The sequence below is a fragment of the Carassius carassius genome, chromosome 21, assembly GCF_963082965.1.
Source record: "Carassius carassius chromosome 21, fCarCar2.1, whole genome shotgun sequence".
NCBI lineage: Eukaryota > Metazoa > Chordata > Actinopteri > Cypriniformes > Cyprinidae > Carassius > Carassius carassius.
Genome location: NC_081775.1, coordinates 25175052 through 25197325, shown reverse-complemented (window position 1 = coordinate 25197325; position 22274 = coordinate 25175052). Strand labels below are relative to the sequence as shown.

General features: G+C 35.5%; 1 protein-coding gene across 1 annotated transcript in view; it reads right to left on the bottom strand.

Moving 5' to 3' along the window:
* The window catches only part of xpr1a (xenotropic and polytropic retrovirus receptor 1a), a 77633-nt gene that overhangs the window by 26102 nt on the left and 29257 nt on the right, over positions 1-22274 (bottom strand). Inside the window, exons 3-4 of the mRNA XM_059504009.1 lie at positions 5813-5914; positions 479-699 (exon numbers count right to left, since the gene is read on the bottom strand). Coding sequence (XP_059359992.1) covers positions 479-699; positions 5813-5914 — 323 coding nt within the window. The remainder of the gene's footprint in view (positions 1-478; positions 700-5812; positions 5915-22274) is intronic.

The window sequence follows — 22274 nt, the reverse complement described above, 5'->3', positions numbered from 1 at the left end:
TTGGTTTCGTTTCATCGTCTTAATATTAATTATTTAATTGTAAATATTTATTGTACGGCAATTTATTTTATTATTTTGTTACTTTATTCTGTTTTTCTCTGTTCTTAGAAGTGCTGCAGGTGTGTGATAATAATTTCTATTTAATTATAATTTAATTTTCGAATCTAATCAGTTAACGGATAATGTTCGAATAACAAGTAATGGTTGTCGGTCGGGAAAATCAACCGAAATGAACATCCGTAGTAAAAATGTATATATATCTATGAAACATGTTTCAAGAATTTTAATATCAATATTTAGATCAGGGTTTTTTAACGAAAACTGGTCTCTGAATTGATGAAAAGCTAATAATAATTAAATAGTAAAATAAGCATTTAAAAAAAGATACAGCAGAAAGGTCAAGAAACCCAAGTTCCTCTTGACAACATTGACAAGAGAAGACAAACAACAAAAACAAAAACCGTGACAAACATCAGACCTGGTAGTTCTGCAGGAGGATGAGGCTGAGGTAGAACTCGCTGAAGGCCAGCTGCAGGTCTTTGATGTTGCGATGTTTGTTGCGTTCTTTGTTGGACAAAGGCAACACTGTTTTGCGGCGACTGCGGAGCCCTGGAGCACTGCTCTCTCGCTGGGCATCCAGAGACGTCTGCAGCTCATTCTGCAAAGTTGCAAAGCGGCGCTGTGCCTCAGCCAGTTTCTCTGAGAACATCCAAGAAGAGAAAACAATATTAATAATTCAGTTTTATGGACAATTACCACTTTACTTGATTTACGGCCTTTGAGAGAACGTGGAAAACAAAAAGCCTGGTTGTACACCAGGATGGAAAACCTGTATCCTAATTGTATTAAAAACTATCCGACTACATCTACTGAGAGACATAAAGCCTGCTTGGCTTACAACCCGGCAAATGAAATGCACCAGAATCCATTTTACATGACAAATAAATCCCTCATTCTACCCATCAACTGGAAAGTAAAGCAGACAGATTTCCTGTTAGAGATGAGCCTCTTCCTGGAAGGGTGATATCTCAGACAGCATTATCCACGCTGGCCTGCATCCCAGCGCAGTTTGGTGAACAGGACCCTGCTCACCCATCTCACTTTCAGAGGAAGGAAATGGGATATTATGTTCATCAGACATGTAAATACTAGGAGTCCTGTTGGCGTATGTGTTATAACCCTTAGTAAGGCCCTGAGAAGTCCAAGATGAAAACGGGAGTGAGGAAGATAACTGCCACACTTTGTTCCCAAGGCAATGATTACCCAATTATCTCAAAACCATATTATGACTATAGTTTTTTTTAATATTAATTTAAATTACAAGATATTTTAAAAATGTATTTATTTAACTATATATTTAAATACCATTATATACATTTTGTAAAATTTTTATAAATGTTAATTTATTTTATATTTATATTCATAATACATAAATTTATGTTTTATATTAAATATATTTTAAATATACATTTATTTAATATTAGTTATTTTTAAAATAGTATTTGTTATTATACATTTTCATATATTTGAATGTAATATTTGGCCATTCAATGGTAAATGTTTTTCTTACAGGTACTTCCAAGACAGGAATAAATTCATAAACATAAAAAATGCATTCATGGCAAAAAAAAAAAAAAAAAAAAAGGAAAATTTGTAAAGATGTTCGTCAGTTAGAAAAAGTGTCTAGCTTACAAGTTTTAATAGCTTACAAGCAGAATTTGCAAACAAACAACACAGAAAACATAAAATGTATGTTTGGAAAGCATTGATAATGCAAATACATAAAAAGATAAGATGACAGAACATCAGTTTATTGAAGTCCAAAAAAATTCTGGCTGTGAACAAAGACTTGATCTTGTAAAAACAACATATTGAATAGACTGCACATCAGTGTAAATATAGTGTCCAGTCAACTATAATAGCCTGTCTAAGGTCTGTGCTTCTGCAGGCTGAACATGGCTAAGATGGTGCTAGGAATTGATGTGCTTAGCAGATCTCCTCCACTGGGACAAAGACTGCATGCTCTCAAGGTTTAGAAGCTATGTTGTTAATTCAGGACCACTCAGGGGGGTGGCAGGGGTCTCTGCCGTAACACAGTCTGGGTCAACTAGACAGAATTAGTTATAGTGCACTAACAGTGGCTGCCATCCTAATATAGATTTCAGTACTAAAGGCCAGCACATATGATAACGCCTTGCATTTCACTAAATAAACCTTCAAATCTGACCTGTGCATGGACAACATTATCTGCAGAGCTGAATAACTAAACTAATGTTTATGTTTGAATACTGTTCCTTTTTTGTTTTATCTAACTCTATTTTTTAGCAAATTAAACTTTATTTTGTTTTATTTTGTCCTTGTGGAAAAAAACATCCATGACATGACAAATATCCAAATAAAAGAATGGGGTCAGAGATTTTTCCAGCCTAATGGACTTGCCAGCTTTCTTTGGCTGGGCAACTCGATTAGAGTTTATTTTTGTCTGTTTGTCAAACCTGCAGCACCGAGGGAGTGAATGATTTTCAGTGGCAACTGAAATATAAAAAAAACTAAACCTATTGATGCTTTCTTTTTATGTTAAATTATTAATGGACATCAGCTTCTTTGTTTCAGAATTAAAGCTGATCCATTTGTCTCAGCTCATTCTGAGATTTTATTTAGAGGTAGAATTTAGTAGAATTGAGTTATATCCTCAATGCAATACGACAATGCATCAATGTGCAAAAAAAGCATTAATCTTATTCTTTAAAGTTCTTGTTTGTCGTGCCATCCCCTAACCAGCCACTAAAGGCAGTAGAGCTCAAACATTCCTTCTACCCTGAAGTCGAAGCAACAACACAGCTTATGTTGCAGTGTGCATATATTATCAGTACAAACATAGTCTATTGCCCTTTACGCATGTCAAAATGACTACAGCAGGCATTACTTATTACATCAGGTTTCCAAATAGTGCTGTACAGCCAGACCTCATGCACAGGGAATCCCTTGATGGCATTTATCGGGGCACTGCAGTTCAACCACACAGTAAAGATTGTTTCCACTCGTGCTATTTATGAGTTACAAAAAGAAAGCAATACTGGTAGCCAAACAGTTACGATTATTAAAAGTTAACTATGAATGATTTAATGCTCATCAAAGCTTTTTTTTAATCCTCAAAAAAGTTACTGTAAGACTGATTAAGGATATGTGTACTTTATTTTTGTGGAAAGATGTAAGTGTTTATTACATACACTCAGTTTTGGAGCCATTAAGATTTTTAAATTAAATTGCAATAATAATTTTACTCAGCAGGACTGCATTAAATTAAACAGAAGTGACAGTAAAGACTTTTATATTGTTAAAACAAATTCCAATACAAATAAATGCTTTATCTATATTAATAGATAAAGCATTATCTATATAATTAATATTGTCATTATTAAATGCAGTAAATCGTTAAACATTTCTTTGTCTTGCATAGACCCTTTGTTTTAAAAGCTGCAGTTTTGTTTGATTATTATTATAATTTTTTTTTGTTGAGCCAAATCTCAAAATTGTCCTATGGTGTGACTGTCTCAAGCATGGTTCAATAAATTACAACTTTTATGAATTAAAAGGAAAAGCATAAAAATGTTAAATACCTCCAGCATAATCGTACAAGTGTCTATTTTATTAAATGGCAATTTTTTTTTTTTTTATAGAAAACTTTTCTTGTTATAATATGTCATGAAAATAAGTATCAAATGTGATAATTTGTTTTTGAAAAAGAAAGATTTAAGGGAGAGAAATTAGTGGAAAAGAGGGGACATGGAAATATAGACAGAAAATGAACAGGGATCCACTAGAAGGGAGGAGATCCTAAGAGAACGATGCAGAAAGTAAATAGAATCAAAATGATGCCTTAAAAAGGGCAGCCAAATAGTTTAAATAATTTACAACTTAATGAATATAGTTTGAGTATCAATCATATTTAGCTGTGCTGCACATTCAGCAGGGTGCTAGAAGAGTTTCAGTAACACTTACTGCGATTTAATTTTGTTGATGAAAATGATTTTGTTTTGTTTAAAAAACATGTTGATGTTGTTTGTTTTAAAATTAAACTTTTTTTCTCCTGTAATAACCACCAATCTGTTGTTTTGTGTGACATAATATCCTATGGTGTGACACATAATAGAACTACAGATTTGTTTTAATCTCAAAATATGTTCAATAAAACAGCTGAGTATTGCTGAAGAGGAGATATAAACATCACTCATCCTAAAATAGTGGAATTTTCAGCAGCTTTGAATGGATGACAGCAAAGTTTGTCTCGTCAGTTTGTCTTAAAATTGTCCAACAAGTCAAGGGGAAAGAATTATGTTAATTATAAATTTCATATTAAATAAATAACACTATATGAAAATAATAAGTGATCCCAAATTACAAGACAAAAACTGTTGTTAGTAACATAATCCACATTTTAGGTAATATAATCAGACTACTTTTTTGGATTACTTTTGACTAGGGCTGGGATAAACGATTATATTTTAAACGATTAATCTAGCGATTATTTTTCCGATGCATCGATTAATCTAACGATTAATTTTTCCAGGCCGATTCGATTTCGATTATCTCCCCATTAATTGACTACTAACAATTTATACATGTTGATTTACATATCTGAATGAAAAAAACACGAATTCCTTAACATTGCAATATATGTTTATTGCTCTAAAAATTACAAAATAAAAGACTGACTAAGAATGCATTACTTTGCACTTGTATAGAGATAGCATTCAATAAAACCTTGAAGCCTTGAAAACACATAGCTTACTGAAACAAGCTTACTGAACACATAGGGCCTAGCTTACTGAAAAAAAGTTCTTCTTTCAGATGAAAATAACAACAACTTGATGTCTAGCATTCAATAAAAAAGTTCACCCAAAATACTTGTTTAGAGCAATTGAAAGAATACAGTAACCAATGTAACCATGATAGCCTAAAGTCAAACTTTAGGGCTTTAAGCTAATACAGAGAGTGCTTTTCCAAAAAAAAATTAACAGTGGAAGCCAGCAGCCTGTCATGTAGAAAAAAAAAATCTCAGAATGCACCACGTGAAACTTTGGCATTCCGCCCTTTTTCTATCGTGTCTAATGATTTTGGTTAATATGCACGAGGGAGAGAGAGAGAGAGAGAGCGAGCGAGAGAGCAAGACAGCGCTCATGTAGTTTGAAGACTGTGAGTGCGCGGGCGCGCGTGAAACTTGGGTGTTTCACCCTTTTTCTATCGTGTTTAATGATTTTGATTAATATGCACGAGGGAGAGAGAGAGCAAGAAGCGGTCGTGTTGTTTGAAGACTGTGAGTGCGCGCGCACAGCCGGGGCTCTCTCTCGTACGCGCCCTGTCAGGCGCAGCACAGTCATTCTATTCTACATCACTCACCGATCAAATAAGGCTTTGACAGCCGCCAAAAAAAAAGATCAATGCAGAAAAACCCCTGGATTGGTTATATAATGCTGGACAGAATGTTGATCTGGCCATCGCGTATATTCAGCGCACATAAGGTAAACGTTTAACAAACGTTTTTTAGAGAAATAAAAACAGGTCGACGAATCGATGCGCATATTTTGCGTCGACGTCATCGATGACCTCGACGCGTTGTCCCAGCCCTACTTTTGACCTAACTAGTTAGACCTAACTGTAGTCCGATTCAGATTGTTTTAAAATGTAATTTAATTTTATTATAGGTACTTAATTTTAAGAATCTGATTACATAATCCAGATTACATGTAACCAGTTACTTGCCATTTTTTTTTCCTTCAATATTTTTGAAGACATGTAGGGAAAACAATACCTGAATAGAATGTGTTGATCTTGGAAAGCTCCTTTTCACACGTCTGAAAGAACTTCTCCTCAAACTTGGCATAGTATCGTTTGACGGTGTCTTCATCTGTGACTGAAAGAGACAAAACACAAAGATGTAAATCTGTGTTCATTTTCATATTCAGCATTGGGCACTAATCCACTCAGACCACGTCCCAAAATCCGCATCAACATTCACAGCCTCCATCCTTTATACTCACTCCTCAAAGCCAGAGGGAGTTATAAAACCAGTTCTTTGAACTTCAAACAACAAATCTGCATTCCAGATTTCAAATGTAATATGTTAAAATGTAGACCATAAAAGTTGAGATAAATGTTTGATGTTTAAAAATGTTTTACAGTGCAGCTGTCTGTCTCTTCCGCTCTGCTGACTTTAGTAAAGGAAGGATGCCTGAGACATTTATTTGGCTGTCAAAGTTGTCTCTCTCTATAAATAACCCAGAGTCAGGTAAAAGCTTTTAGCGTCTATTACAAGAAGATATCAATCAGATACAACTGCTCCCATCTACTTAAGTTTAAGCAAACATGCATAACTTACAGACCATGAACCAAATATTGCCACATGTCTGTTGGTTCTGTGGTTACACATCAGTTTCAATGGATTTAATCCATCAGTATGGTTTGTTGAAATTGGCATTACTATTATGGCCCAACATAGCAATTAAAACACAAACACTGGAAAATATAATACACAGTTAATTTTATTTCAATAAGAAGACTAAATTTAAAATATCACTAGTTTACAATTTATATTTTGCAAACAAAACCATATTTTCCAACTTAACATTAACAAATGGAGCTCAAACAATTTATTAATATGTGCAATACTTTTCCAAAGGTTCTTTTTTAAGAGCATATGGTATTACTTTTGAAGAATCTACACACGTTGACAACAAAGAGAGAGACATAATGACCCAGGAAGACCTCTGACCCCTTCCATCTCTGTGTGATGTATAGTGAAGAGTTCCCCTAAATGACACATTCAACCTACATACAATTACAACACAACATGCAAGTTCACCATATAACCAGTGTTCATGATAAATCGATGTCTGATTCATTGTTTAGCCTTAAAAACTACATGAAATCATTTTAATGCATGTTACTCATCTACCTGTCTTTTCTTCTGATGATACCAAGGTTAATAATAAATAATATCACGTTATATAATATCGTGTGGGATAAATAATATCACATAAAATCAACAATTCAGTCAAATCCATATGGATAAACATCAATTTCCCACTGACTGCTACAAATACATCTAGTTACATACACTAAATAAGTCATAAATACAATTTCATGTCACCTTGGCAAGAAAATTGAAACAAATAGCACAGCTTGTTACAAGAAAAGCATGTCTACTCATTAGGTCTGGGTTGTCAAGGTAACAGAGGAAGCTCTGTGTGATGTCTTAAGTGGTGATGTCTTCCTGCTGTTCAACGCGAGAGCCCTCGTTAGCCTTACAATGGCTTTATGGCTGTGTCATGACCCAGACAAAAAGGAACATGACTTCAGCAAGAGATTCACTTAAGAGAGGAGCAAGAGACCAGATCAAAAAACATGCAGAAACATGCAGGTCTTACGGGTTTGAAACGACATGAGGGTGATGTTTTTGGGGGAGTGAACTATCCCTTTAATATCATTCAGTTTGTTGATGGATGTCAGCCCTTGACAAATTATTTTGAATAATTGTGAATTTTGATACACAAATTTCAAAGGCCTCTAAAGTATGATAAAAATTTAGCTGAAACCTTTTATACACAAATAACTTTTATATTGTTAGTAATATTTCAAGATAACCACTTGCATGTACTTGAATATACAGCATTGTTAAGAAAAATGTTCAAACACAAAAAATCTGGCTTTTGGAACGGTTATTTTAACATACCTCAATCATTCATGTATTGCACTGCATTATGTTTTGTCCTCACCAATATTAACCCCAGATCTTTAATCAATAAATTATGATATTTATGTGCATTTTACGCTTGTGGTCTGTTATATGGTTATAAAGATCTCGATTTACATTACAAGCTATCAGAATGACATCTTACCATATAAATAACAGCAACTGCACCAAAATGCATACTAAATAAAAGTTTTTTTTCCTTCTTGAGTAAGAGTCTATATTCTCTTAAATAATACTAAAAATACTAAAAATCAAAAACATAATCCTGATGTTTCAGACAAGATACTCAAAATGTCTTTTAGACATTTATCTAAAGGTCAACTAAACTTTAAAAAATATATATTCTGGCCACTTATTTCATATGTCAGTCATTAAAGGGTTAAATCTCAAACTGATACTGTATCGTATTTGTACCCAACTAAGTTTATGCTTTAATTTAGAAAGTGAAGCACAGAACCCTGACACAGCACACTTTTCCTGACTAAGGAGCTTTGCTATCTGTTCAATCCTGCACATAAATCCCATAAAGCAACGGACACTTCTTTTCTTTTCTGGGGTTATTTCTCTCTCTATCATACTCTATCCTGGCAGGCTCACATGAATATAACATTTTCCCTCTGGGTGCCTAGATTTACCAGACCGAACTGTGCCCATGGATCAAGGGATCAAACTGTGCATTGTTTTACCCAAAAAAGCCCTGCAGGAAGAGGATTCATCTGTCTATTCTTTCAGAATAAACAGCTAAACATTTTTTTTCTTTCCCAATTCTTTCCCACCAGGATTAAAATGCAGGACTGGCAATTTCAATTGAGCATGTTTTACAGCAGAGAGCATTGCTTGGCAAGCAGGGATTCCTCGAACGACAGCTGTATGACCTCTCATTTTACAATCCATTTAACCGCCTCAATGTGGTTTATCACCCTCGTCTTGCTGTTTGGATTATCGCACTGTTGAAAACATGGGTGCGAGTCCCTAATCTCCCATCTACACAAAGATCTCAATCATCGCAGTTGAATTAAACTGTTCGCCTGGCGGCAATAAAGAGGCACAGAAAATGCTCTGTTGTTGGAGGTTTTTACGAGGACCCGTCATCCTGAGTAAGTAAGAGAGGGTGATTATTCGCTCTCGCTGGCACGCTCTATTAAAAGGCTGAAGTGTGTGGGTGGGATTGCAGGAGCGGCAGAACCCATTAAGCAGGAATGATGCATGCTGGGAAAGAAACACAAAGTGAAAACATGAAACGCAGCACATAAAAGCCTCTTCCATCCATCCGTTCGCCCCCCTGCCCCCTTGCTAAGTTCAACCAGATTCTATGAGGTGAAGGAAAACCCTCAAAGCTGCCCCAGTCTCTCCATCAGCGCTCTTGTGCCTCAAGCCACAATTAGCTCAACCAATCAGGAAGCTTCTATATTCTGGAGATGATTAGCAATGCACATTAAGTGTTCGTGTAAATAATGTGTCCTGTATAAAAGCAAAGTAAGCATGAGGGAGAAGCTCTCAGAGGTCTCAGTCTAGACTCATTCATCAAAGAGCTGTTCAGCACATTGAGAGTGTAAATCTTGGTTTCTGTAGGGTAGGGGGAGGGGTGGGGAGGGATTCCCGGCAGCATCCAGACCGGGCAAATGCATTAGGAAGCGGGGTGGATGACACAGATGGGATGTGAAAAGGATGGTGAGGAATGAAATCCGAGCAGGTCAGAGACATGACGCTGCCACTGAGTTGGTTCACAAAAATGACACAATGAAATATTCAGCTCAACATGTCATTCTGACAAGATACTTTTAGCAAGTATCTGCTAGTTCCTGTTCACTTCTAGATTTAGCCCAAGTATAAGATTTGGGTGGTTTTCATACTATATATATATATATATATATATATATATATATATATATATATATATATATATATATATATATATATATGTGTGTGTACTGTAAATTAACTAAATACATTTATCATAAAAATCAAATAGTTACAATTTAAACTGCGTTATAATCAACAATTCATTATTAAAAATGTAAATTAATCACAACACAAAATAAAAAACGGGACTGGTTGCTTTACCTGTCAGTCATGTGGCCTATGGGGTCATGTCTTGGCCATTCAAAGTGGCCAAAGTTCCCAGACCTTCTGCTGTCAGTCTGAAGGTCTGGCTGCATGAGACTACATAATGCATAAGCATCAAATCAAACATTTATCAAACTTGTGTTTTAATTTTAACTGAGGAAAATTATATTGTGACAATTATTGTAATTGTTTTATCACATTACTATTATTTAAATTTTAATCAAGGAAAATTATATTGTTATATCTTTTTGTTTCACCGCCCAGCAGTTCAGTGGGCATTATATTCAAAAAGTAGTATTTAAAACCATTATGGTTTTATAATAGTAGTGCATATTTTCAAGAAATCTCTCTCTCTCAAAAAAAAAAAAAAAATATATATATATATATATATATATATATATATAAAATAAAATAAAATAAAAAAAAAACTTGGACAAAAAGACAAATGATATGTCTTAACAAAAAGCTACATTGAAAAAGAAGGGAGTTCCACTGTTTAAAAAAATTAATTGGTGAATCCAAGGTTGAAAATATTTTAACATTTCAAATGTTAGTTAAATCAGAATTCAACAATAAAGGGGGAAAAGAAAGAAAGAAAAAAAAGAGACAAAAATGAAACTTCTTTGTTCTTGGTGAGTGTTAATATTACCCCTTGGAAAAATCATTGATTTAATTCAACATTTCTGAGTTCAGGAATGGCTAGTGAATTTAACAAACATATTTTCCTGGCTTCATTTGAAAGCACTCATTATAAAATACATGAGCTGTCCATGGTTCTGAAATTGTGTTCCAACTGCAGAACAATCCCAAAAAACTATTTTAAACTGTTTATTTAGAACAATCTACTTTTAAACTTCTATAATGAGACATTCCAATTCATTCTCAAAGCACTGGGAGAAAAGCTACAATTAAGAAGGCATTCGTGATTCCACAGTTTGACCTAAATCTTTCAAACTGCATCACAGGAGCCCTCAAAATAATAAGCTTCAAAGTGCACAACTATTTCAATGTAAACTTTGTTTTCATCCTCCCGACTGTTATTCTCAGGATATCAGATGGGAAGATCTGCTCCATGTCTTCATACTGACAGATCAACACAGAGTCATTCCACTCACCAAGAATGTGACTTCACAGTAAACGCTTGTAAACAAGCAAACATAATTTGGGTGATTTGGGCGACTCTACCGTCTGGAGTCTGTTAAGAGAACATTACAGACAGGATGTTCTCCAGTTATTGTTTTAGAGGTTCCTGGGGTGGAAACATTGCATTAGAATTAATCTGGAAACATTAAAGACTGGAGACCTTATTCTTACTAACTGAACAGATTTAAGGACACTTTAAGAGAGAATCTGAGAGGGAATAATAGGAAACATTTAATATGAGAACAGCACTTAGTATAACCACAAATGCATCTCTAAACAAGGAGTGACTGCTTATCTCCACAAAATCCCTCATAACACACACAAAAAATATTCAGAGACTCAGCCAGAGATCTGTTTTATTCTGAGATCGGTCTTAAAATATCTCTGTCTTCAGCTGATGTGGGAATGCAAAGCTGACGCTGAGACTGGCAGTGTGCCGACCCCGCTGAGCATCTCAGCTGTGAAGAGTTATCAGTCCAGCTCACAGTCAGACACAGGCCAGACGTCTACAAGCTCTGCCTTAAAAACAGCTCCATCACAGCCCTGTGAAGATTTCTCTCTCTCTCTGACTCTCAGGAAGCTAGAAAGGTCACTGATAAAACCTCCACTGAAGATTTGTCTCCTTTGTTTAACTCAGATACTTATTTTAAATGCCACGAGTTTAGGTTCACAATAAGAGGAAATGTCTGTCTGGCAAATTTATTCAATATAGAGGTATACTAATAATCCAATGTATGAACTACATATGAATAAGTAAAACTGCCTGGGAACATTTCTAATAAAACATTAAAATACAATTTAAAATTACATAATAATAAATATCTGATTTTGTATAACACTGAATAGTAAATTATATAGAAAAAAAGACTTTAGTATGAAACTCAATGACCATCAAAACCCAAATCTAAACCACAGTATGTCCTTTTTTTCATCACTTTAAATTAAAATCTAAGCTTGTGCAAAATATTAATTTTAAATACACAGTACAATACTTTTAGGTTGTGCAGCACATCTATATTTAGTCCTCTTTAAAGTGTAAGCCGTTTCTTGAATTAATCATGACATGAAAACATTGTCTACCTCAGCAAGCATTCACAGCAGAGACCTGAACCAAAATGGAGTAAGCACGAAACTTATTTCACCTGGTGTTTTTCAAATGTAAAGTTTGTTACAAAGGCAGGGTTCCACTGTGACGCTACAGAGGTAATGTCACCTCTGAGAATGGCAGAACGGAGCTTTCAATTATCTTCAGGCAGCATGTCTGCAGGCCAAGAGGCTTATGAAACAAAAGGCTTATTAATCTCGTCCCCAGCAGTGAGCTCTGTCCTCTGAATTAGCAGGGGTGCATATTTTAACACCTCTCTGCACAAGTGCTGCATCTCATCTCCGCTAAATGTCAGAGAACAGAGCTCTAAAAAGTTTTTATTAACTAGCTACAGCTTAAAACTTTGGGGTCAGTATGTTTTTTAAAGTATATGGTCACCCAGGCTGCATTTTTTGATACAGTAAAAACAGTAATATTGTGAAATATCATTATTGTTTTATGTTTTAAAACATATTTCTGTGATTGTAAAGTGAGAATACTCTAGCTTTTCACATGATCCACAAGAAATAACTAACATAGGCCTACTGATTTGGTGCTCAAGAAACATTTCTTATTGTTATCAATGTTGAAATGTTGAACTTGATATTTTTGTGGAAAATGTCATGCAGTTTTTTTTTTTATTCACTGATGACTAGAAAGTTAAAAAAGAACAGCATTTATTTGAAATATAATCTTTGTTGCCATTTTAAATGTCTTTACTGTCACTTTTGATCAATTTAATGCATCCTTGCTAAATAAAAACATAATTTAAAAAAATCTTCTACATCTGATTTCAGTTTTATATTACAATACAAACACAATGCGGCCCTTCTTGTCCAAGCAGGTTGCATTTGGACAGAAAATGGAGCATATTTAATATTATTTTTACATTTTGTTATTTACTACGCAATGTAAGTCTCTTTTCACCCTGATTAAAATAACACTATGAGAGTTCATATGTTTAACAGCCATATACAAAGTACTAACATATAATCTCCATCTTAAGTTTAACAACCAATTAAGGCACAGCTATTACCTTAATAAGATTACTATTACTCTAATGAATAATGAGCTGATTTAAATGCTTTAGGCAGAGCGAACATGAGTGGGTGGTTTAAATCATGTGACCCATTACTGCTCTCTATTCTCTCACTCTCTTTCCTCTTCAAACCTGAATAACACTACTCATTATCACCTCCTCCCTTAAATATCTTTGCAAAGACAGTAACCAGTTTATGGAAACATTCCACTGCTCTTTCAGACCCATTACACACACAGGTGCCCATACAGCTCTATTATAGCTGCCAAGGAAGAACAAGAGCCGGATGGAAGCATTTTGACAGGATCTCAAGATACAGAGGACTCTGATAATGCTTGGAGCCGGATACAGTGCCTCCAGAATTGGATCCAGATTTTTAGCGGATATCCTACCTCTTATGCCTCTGAAAGGAATTTAGAGTCAGTGATCAATATGTTTGGTCTATTTTCCGGGAACAGAAAGACTACTCTGATATGGACTAAAAGCTACAAATCATCAAATTTGATTAATCCAGTCCATCTGTAGGATAATCTTTCTTACTAGCAAAATAATTAATATAAATATTTACAAAATGATTTATATTAAAGCAAGTTATAACAATGCACAACAACAAGTACGGCCATGTCAACACACCTGTTTCAGTTAATCTACACTACAAGTGAACATCATGACATGACACAATTACATTGCTATCACCATAAACAAGGCCTTATGCCATTCTACATGCAATCTAGACAGCTTCACTGATTTTAATGGGAGCAATGACATTCTGACTTCTGATTTTCATTTTTGTCACTTCCCTCTTCCACCTGCCCAGTCTATCAACATCAAATGTGTTGTTTTGTAATAATATTAATTTGTCTTTTATATTGTAGTATAGACATGTTGAAGCAACCTCTGTATAGTCATTTGTAAAACAGGAAAGTGCACCATGCTCAATATTTTAGTTTTGTTGCTGATGACAGTCTTAAGCTGTCTCGCTTCTGTAGGGCACTTCAATGACACATTCAAACAGCGGTTAATGAGATGTCTCGCATTTCTGCCTCCTCAGGCCCTCTTGAGACCAGTACAAGACACACAGCAGCTGCTCCCTGCTTTCTGAAGACTCTCCATATGTATGTGGAAGAGAGCGAGAGAGAGAGAGAGAGAGAGAGGCACGCACATTTTTTTTTGTCGCATTCAATGTACAAATCTAATGTAACATTACACTGCAAATGTGGCAAAGAAGCAACAATTACCAAGAAATAAAACATTAAATTATTGATAATTTCGAAATTATAAACTACTGTAAATAGATATAATTATATAATTTGTATAAATTTTATGTATGCACATATATATCTCTGTGTGTGTAGGTATGTATATATATATTTTTAATAATTGCAATATTATTTATATTTTTCATTTATTGTTAAAAGTGTTTTAATAACACACACACACACACACACACACACACACACACATATAATAACTGTACTATTTATATATATAATTGTTTTGAAAATAATTTATAACTAATATTATTTCATAATTATATATACACAATTGTAGAAAATATTTGTATATTTGATAACTTTCCATTTATTGAAATTAATATGTAATATATACTTCATAATTTTTTTAAATAACATATTTTAAAGAGTAATTTATTACTGTGATGGCAAAGTAGAATTTTACATGATTCACCTTACATTATTATATAAAATTATTAAATATAATATTATTAATAATTTCAAATTATAAATACTGTACATAGATAGAATGATGTAATCTGTATTATATATATATATATATATACACACACACACACACACATACACACACTTATTGTATTCAAATATAACATTACAATAAAGTGTTTAGAATAAACAGTTGCACACAATAAAAAAGCTGTATACAATAAAATTGTGCGTAAATATTACATTTTTTTAAATACTTATACATAGTACTGCATCTCTCTGAAAAAGCAACAAGCACAAAGTTTCAAACATTTATTTTTCTACTAAAAAACATTCAAAAAAATCTGTCTTTTTTCAATTTCTCATATGCTTTCATCTGAAATAATGACATAGCCTACCAAAGAGCAATTTTATGTCATCTGTGTTTGTGGGACTGACATCGCTGTTATCGACCCGTCACTAGGCTCCCGCCGTTACCTTGTAGCCATTAGCAACCGCCACCAGGAGAACAGCCTTTCAACCGCCCAGCCAATTGCTTTGACATAAGTGTGTGTGTGTGTGTGTGTGCATGCATTCGAATGAGCAGGTGTTTGCTGCTTTGTGTGTACATGCATTCCAGCATGTGTGTGTGGGAGATGGAGCCACAGTGGCACTTGTTTCTTTTGAGCGTGCATTGTTTCTCCTTTTTTCAATTTTCCATAGGCGACGAAGCATAGCTAACATTTATCCGCATACACAGAAGGCATACATTTCAGATTTTCCTTAAGCTAGAGCTTGTTGCAAGCAATCAGCAGGCAAACTCATCAATGCAGCTTTGACTGGGAAGGCATCCTGCCTTTTCGCTGCCTGGAATCCACCCACCTATTGATTATGCATATGTCGTAATCAATAATACATACAACTATTACCGTCCACAGCACCATTACACAGCAGCGCATTATGAGATCAGACAAAATCTCCATCACAATGTGTTTGATGATACCAGGCAACACAAATTAGTCTTACTATTTACAAATAGAAACAAATAAGAATATTATTTTATTCACTACCATTCCAAAGTTTTGAAGATTTTTAAATGGTCTTAAAAGAAATGTTTTGATTTTACTTTCAACCGTCGTTGATCACAGCTTCTACTAGATTTTCTGATGGTTTTGAAACACAGAAAACCTTTTAGCAGGGACATGTGTGTGACTCTCACTTACTGGCGCTCAGCTGTAAAAAGAAAGGGATTGTGGGTAAAACCTGTTGTCTGTGTTTCTTTCATTGTATTGGGCTCATCTGTAATTGGTCATGTTTTTCACACTGGTAATTAGCAGAAGGCCTTTGTCTACTGTTACCATGGATACCAGGTCATGTGACGAGCTGGAAAGGTGTGAACTGTATGTATGAGGACCTGTGGGATATACATATGTGTTTGTGGATCTGAATATTTATTCATCCCTGTAAAAGCTCTTAGAGTGATGATGGGCCATGTAACCTCCAGAGATTCACCCCGCCCCAGTCAGCCCCACCCCCTCATTTAGCCCCACCCCCAACCTTAACCCTCACTGCTTGAATGAAAGAGCCCTGTTGAGCCTGCAATCCTGTCACAAATTCAACACCACACTCTCGAAACATAATCACCAACAATTTTAAATTGACCCTAGATCTATGCAATGTGTTGGAAGAAAGATGCATTAAGATGCACACACCCCACTGCTCCGGGTGTGTGTTCACGGTTTGTGTGTGTTCACTGTTGTGTGTGTGTGCACTTCAGATGGGTTAAATGCAGAGCACGAATTCTGAGTATGGGTCACCATACTTGGCTGAATGTCACTTTCACTTTCATATTCATATAATTATCAGTCCCTCCATGATTTTGCTAGGCTTTTTTCCAATTTGTGCAGCCTAAAATAACTGATTTTGCTGTGGCTTTTCTCAAAATTTGTGGTGATATTTGCAGCATTTTTGTTATTGTTTTGCAGTGAAAATATACCACAGACAACATTCTTCTAACAATTTTATGACTTTTCTGACTTCAAGAACCATTGTAGGGCTCCAGACTTACGTTTGATGACACCAGCACCAGAGTTCTACAGGTGGTACCAGCTCCTGACAGTAAAGCACTCACCCTAATCACACATGTACATCTTGGAGATGTCTATTTGATGTTTGCATTTACATTACAAGATGTATTTTTTTTAGAGTGTTTGCTCATCTGCAATACATCTACAAGACATTTCCTGTCAGATGTCAAATAGACATTTATTAGAATGTAGCTCTCTTATTTAACACGGTTTTAAAATACACTATAAATATATGTGGGACCATTAGCTGAAATCATACCATGTGTCATACTCGCAGGGACAGTATGCACGGAAATAATATTTCATATCTTCCATTGCATTCGTTATTTGTAGTGTGCCAGCCACCCAATAGCAATAAGATTGGTGCTTTTGATAGACCTAATAATGTGTCTTTCAAGCTCTTTAATGATCAGATCACTGTATTTATGTGAAACAATTCATTAAATGAAACTGTTTTCTTTGTGAAAATTCTAAATATGTGAGAATGTATTCTTGTAATATTTAGACTTTATTCTCGTAAATGTTTTCGACTTTATTCTCGAAACATTTAGACAAAAAAACATTTAGAAAAATAAAAAAAATAACACTATAAATTGCTTTGGGATGCGGCTCGACGTCGGCTTCCTCCTCATTTTGTTCTCCCTCTTCTCTTGCGGGGTGTGTTGACTGCGCTTTCCTACCGAGGATGACTGTTTCTTGCTCTATCATCTTCTTGGTCCCTTCAACATTCGGGTAGTAGTCATCCCGGTAGCATGGGTCCAGGAATGTTGTCTTGCGCATAAGCTGCCGGCTTGCTTCTGGCACAGCTTCATATTTCTCATCTAAAATAGATATGATGCCGGCTTTCAGGTTGGCTATCAGTTGTCCGTCCTCATCCCATGATTAATGAGACGCAGCACAGGGAGAAGAGATGACGTGGTTCTGCTGATCTGTGATGTGACTGTCTTTTGGCACGCAGCACTGTAGCTGCGTTCAGCTTTTAATTATAGTGTATGCTCTCTTCTAAACTAAATTATTTATAATTATTATTTTTACTTAATTCAAATAAATAGGCTTTGAGGCTTAAAACCGGTAACACTGTCAACACAGTCTATCGCGGCAAGCCTAAACCTGGCTCCACGAAGACAATATCAATCCGCTTAAGCTATGTGTCTGCATCAGGTCAGTAACTAGTTGGCATGTCTGTTTTTTTTTTCTATGTGGGGAGTGGATCAAATTAGCAAAGTATAAATCCTTTAGTTTAATTCTGCTCATATGAATAGCCTTTATATGGTTATATTGTGTTTGTTTTATTATCATTCTGAGAATAGACATATGATCGTCTTTTCTCACCCGAGTTGCTACACAACTTGTAACATTCTAAATCAACATTTGGTGGTGATAAATGCTATATTAAGGCAAATATAATACAGTATTTAATGCATATTATCCAAGCCTGTCAATCAAAATTAGTGTGCAACCCATAGGATAATGCAAGGACACCTCTGTCAAAATTTTGTCCGCATGTGTTTAGAGATTAGAATATAAAGTTTACAAAATGTTTTTCATAATAGTGCTACCACCCAGAATCTGCCCCACCTAAATTTACTGTCAGGAGCTGCTACTGATATATACTCTCCATATATAAAATCTCTGAAAGGCAGAAGCACCTAAGTAAGCACCTGGCAAACAACTCTGTTTGACTATGAATGACTAAGAAACAGTCAAAAACCTTTTTTATGTGAAACAATGAAAACCCCTTGTGATTTCAGTAATGTGTGATGTGGCCTTAGAAAATGATAGTACTGATTGGCTCTTGCCCCACAAGTATGGTATAATGCTAATGCCATGACCTTAGGTATTGATTGCTCTGCTTGTAATGCTAGCACACACACACTTGTTAAAGGCCTTACTCTCTGGAGTGATTTCAAATGAGCGGAGATCGCAACCCCCCTCCTCCGCCCACTTATTGGCAAGGCCCAAATGGAGATTGCCCGCTGTCCAGACAGGGATAAATCTGGCTCATAAATTGGTAGATTGGGGTGAAGTGGGTATGTATGGGCGTGCTCAGAATGGGGGTAAAGAGGCAGTAAAACCATTGTGATTAGATATGTGTGTGCTTTAGCTTACGGTGAGCTGTCTATCACAGCGATTCAATTATTTTTGTTATGTCCCCACAGGACTGAGCATAATCAGGAAGTCCTTGAGCCCATCTGACATTAATTAGATCAATGCAGAACTAAAGAATACGAGATAGTTAGAGAAACAAAAGAGAGAGAAAATAAAGAAATTCTTCTGTTCTTTATATCAAGAACAGAAGAATATATATAAAATAGCTTCCTTCTCATACTGAAGTCTGGTCATACACACTATTGTTCAAAAGTTTGAGGTTGGTCAAAATACAGTAAAAACAGTTATATTGTGAAATGTTATTATAATTTAAAATAACCTTTTGTGTTTTTTAATATTTTGAAATGTGATTTTTGTAATTTTCAGAAGCCATTACTCCAGTCTTCAGTGGCACATAAGGTGTGAAATGGAAATGATATCTGGTCACCCAGTTCACCTGCATTAATAAGAGCAGTCAGCAGTGAATCATCCTGATGTGGGCGGCACATTTGCCATCAACATATGATACATGCAATCATGATGTGAACTGCTACTGTGTTGAAAGGTCAGAAGGTCAGATCTGTGTGTGTGTGTGTGTGTGTGTGTGTGTGTGTATGTGTGTGTGTGTGCGCGTATGGCTGTAGGAGAAAAATAAGGGAGGAAATAAACACATCACTGCGAACAACGAGAGAACCTGAGAGAAAGAAAAAGAAAGCGAAAAACAGAGAGAGAGGGTCACCGTTCGGTACACTGGACAACAAAACAAGCACAAACACACATGATGAAAGTCGCAAACTGTGAGAGGGGAGAGTCGGAGTCCAGCCACTGAGTTCAAACACTATTGTTTCATCTACACGTCTATCAATGTATCCCCCTCTGCTCTGTTTCTCTCTTACTTTCATGCCCTCTCTTCTCTTTTCTACAATGCATGCACATACATATTTACACATGAAACATACAGGCACTGTTTGTGTATAAACAGTTGGAAAGCTGGTTCATTGAATAAACAGAATAATTTACTGCAGGCCTACAAGCTTCAAGCTCTTCCTGCAAGATCTGCAATGCATCTGCAATACACTGCAAACATTCTCTATGAACAGAACCCATGTAACATCAGAGCCTCAAACACTAGCATAATGCTTCCTATTTTCTATTTGATTTATATTTTCTACACAGCACGATGAAGTAGCAATAGCATGATAACAATAAATGTTTTAAAAGCAGTAGTTATATACTACATTGTTGTCACATGACCCCATTATGCTGCATGTTTTATAGAAAAGTCAGAGTTTAGCTCTTTAAAATAATACAATAAATAAAAATAAAAAAACACTTGTCAGTTCAAGAAAATGACTACAGTAGATGGCTCCAGATTTATCACAGTAAAAATGAAAAGTTAGGACAAGTGCATTGCATTGAGGGAGACAGGATTTCATGCAGTGTGCTCTGCTGTATAATGCAATCAAAAATACATTCATTAAGGAATACAAAAATATTTAATAAATATACAAACATTCTATATAAATAAAAAAAAATAACTGTTAACTAGTTTATTAGCCTGCCTATTATTAACGTATTGGCTGTTTATTAGTACTTAAAGCTGCAGTCGGTAACTTTTGACGCTCTAGCGGTTAATAAACAGAACTGCTTGCGTCTTGCGGAAGAATATTGTAGCCGGAGCTACTTCTCTCTGTTTATGTCTATGAAGAATCACAAAGGTACCGGGTTACTCCGCCGCGGTAACCCCGAAGCAATGTAAAATATTCCGAATATAAACACTTATTATAGATGTACCCTAGTGATTCAGGACAGGCTAAAAAAACGGTGTGGAAAATGGATTCATGGTGTACTCTCTTATTATATACATTTTGTAAATCTTGAACACAAAAAAAGTTACGGACCCTGCAGCTCTGATTGGTTGTTTCTTACCGGGAGCGGTCGAATTTCTGCAAATGGCAATAGGATCACTGGGAGGAGCCAGAGGAGCTTGATTTTTTCACAGATTATCTGTCTCATATTCTACTGTCAGGACATAATGACAGGTTTCACAAATACATTTTTACAAAAGTTACCTACTTCAGCTTTAAAAAAGCACATATTCTAAATGATCATATTCTACATCCCTAATCCTACCCAATACCTAAACTTAACTATTACCTCACTAACTATTACAATTTACTAACTATTACCATACTATTTTTTATTACAATAAAAACAAACCTGACACAAACCCATTTTGTGGGTCCCATCAGGTTCTAGTTGGTTAGCAGACCATTACTGAACTACGAAAATATTATTAGTATTATAGCAAAATGTCATTCCAATCATAGGACTTTCTTTTAACTGCAAGTGTGTGTGTGCGAAGTGTGGACTCGCTCATATCGGTTTCCACAAACACTGGTGGAGTGCTTCTTAAGTGTTCCTTCACTATTTATAGTGAAACCCTTGACTCCTTGTCTGTTTTAAGAGCCGTTCTTGAACATAATGCCTAGATCAGTGTCTCTCGAGCTCAACAGCCCTTTCCATACCCTCCTTTGCACTCAATTAGGACAGGAATTAATATCACCTTTTTGAATGACAACTGACACGATCACATTATAGAATTTATTTATTTATCAATCCATCTATTCAGCTATGTATCCAACTCAAACTTAAGCTCTCCAAGGACTACAATATTTGCTAACAAAGTTATTTTGAATGATGATAATAAAAGCGGATGCATGAGAGAATGAAATAATTTTAATGATATTAGGCCATGTGGGAAAAAAATAAATTACAACCACCAGCAGCAAAAACAAAATAGAAACATTAAACAAGTCCCAATGGATTTTTCTTTGAAAAAGGATTATAATAAAAAAAAAAAAACATTCTAACTTCCAGGTGCTTTGAGAGCCGCAGCGAGACTTCCTATTGCTAAACAATATTCTTAATGTCACACAAGCTGAATCGGTGAGTAGTTTACTCTCCTCTAGGTCACAGATTTGCTGCCATGTGCTGCACTGTGGACAGATCACAAGAGTTATTGGCAAAAAACACTCTCCGCTCTCTCCAGCCGGGCATCTCAGTGCTCTCCTTAGCTGGCATCAAGCCCAGCCTTCTGCATTAAATTAACACACCAAATCCCAGCCATAACCCCTGCAAAACAAGAGCCAACATTAAAGCAAACTCTGCTCTCTATGTTCTCGTCCCAAACAAGGTGGCGGTTGCTTGGCAGTGCATTTCACTGCACTGAATTTCAGAATGCACATGATTTACTTTAAGTTCTACAAGAGTACTGTGTAGGGATACTAATTATGCTAGAAATGGTTGTCCAAAAGGGAGTGTAGAATGAATAAATTTACATGCATAATAATGC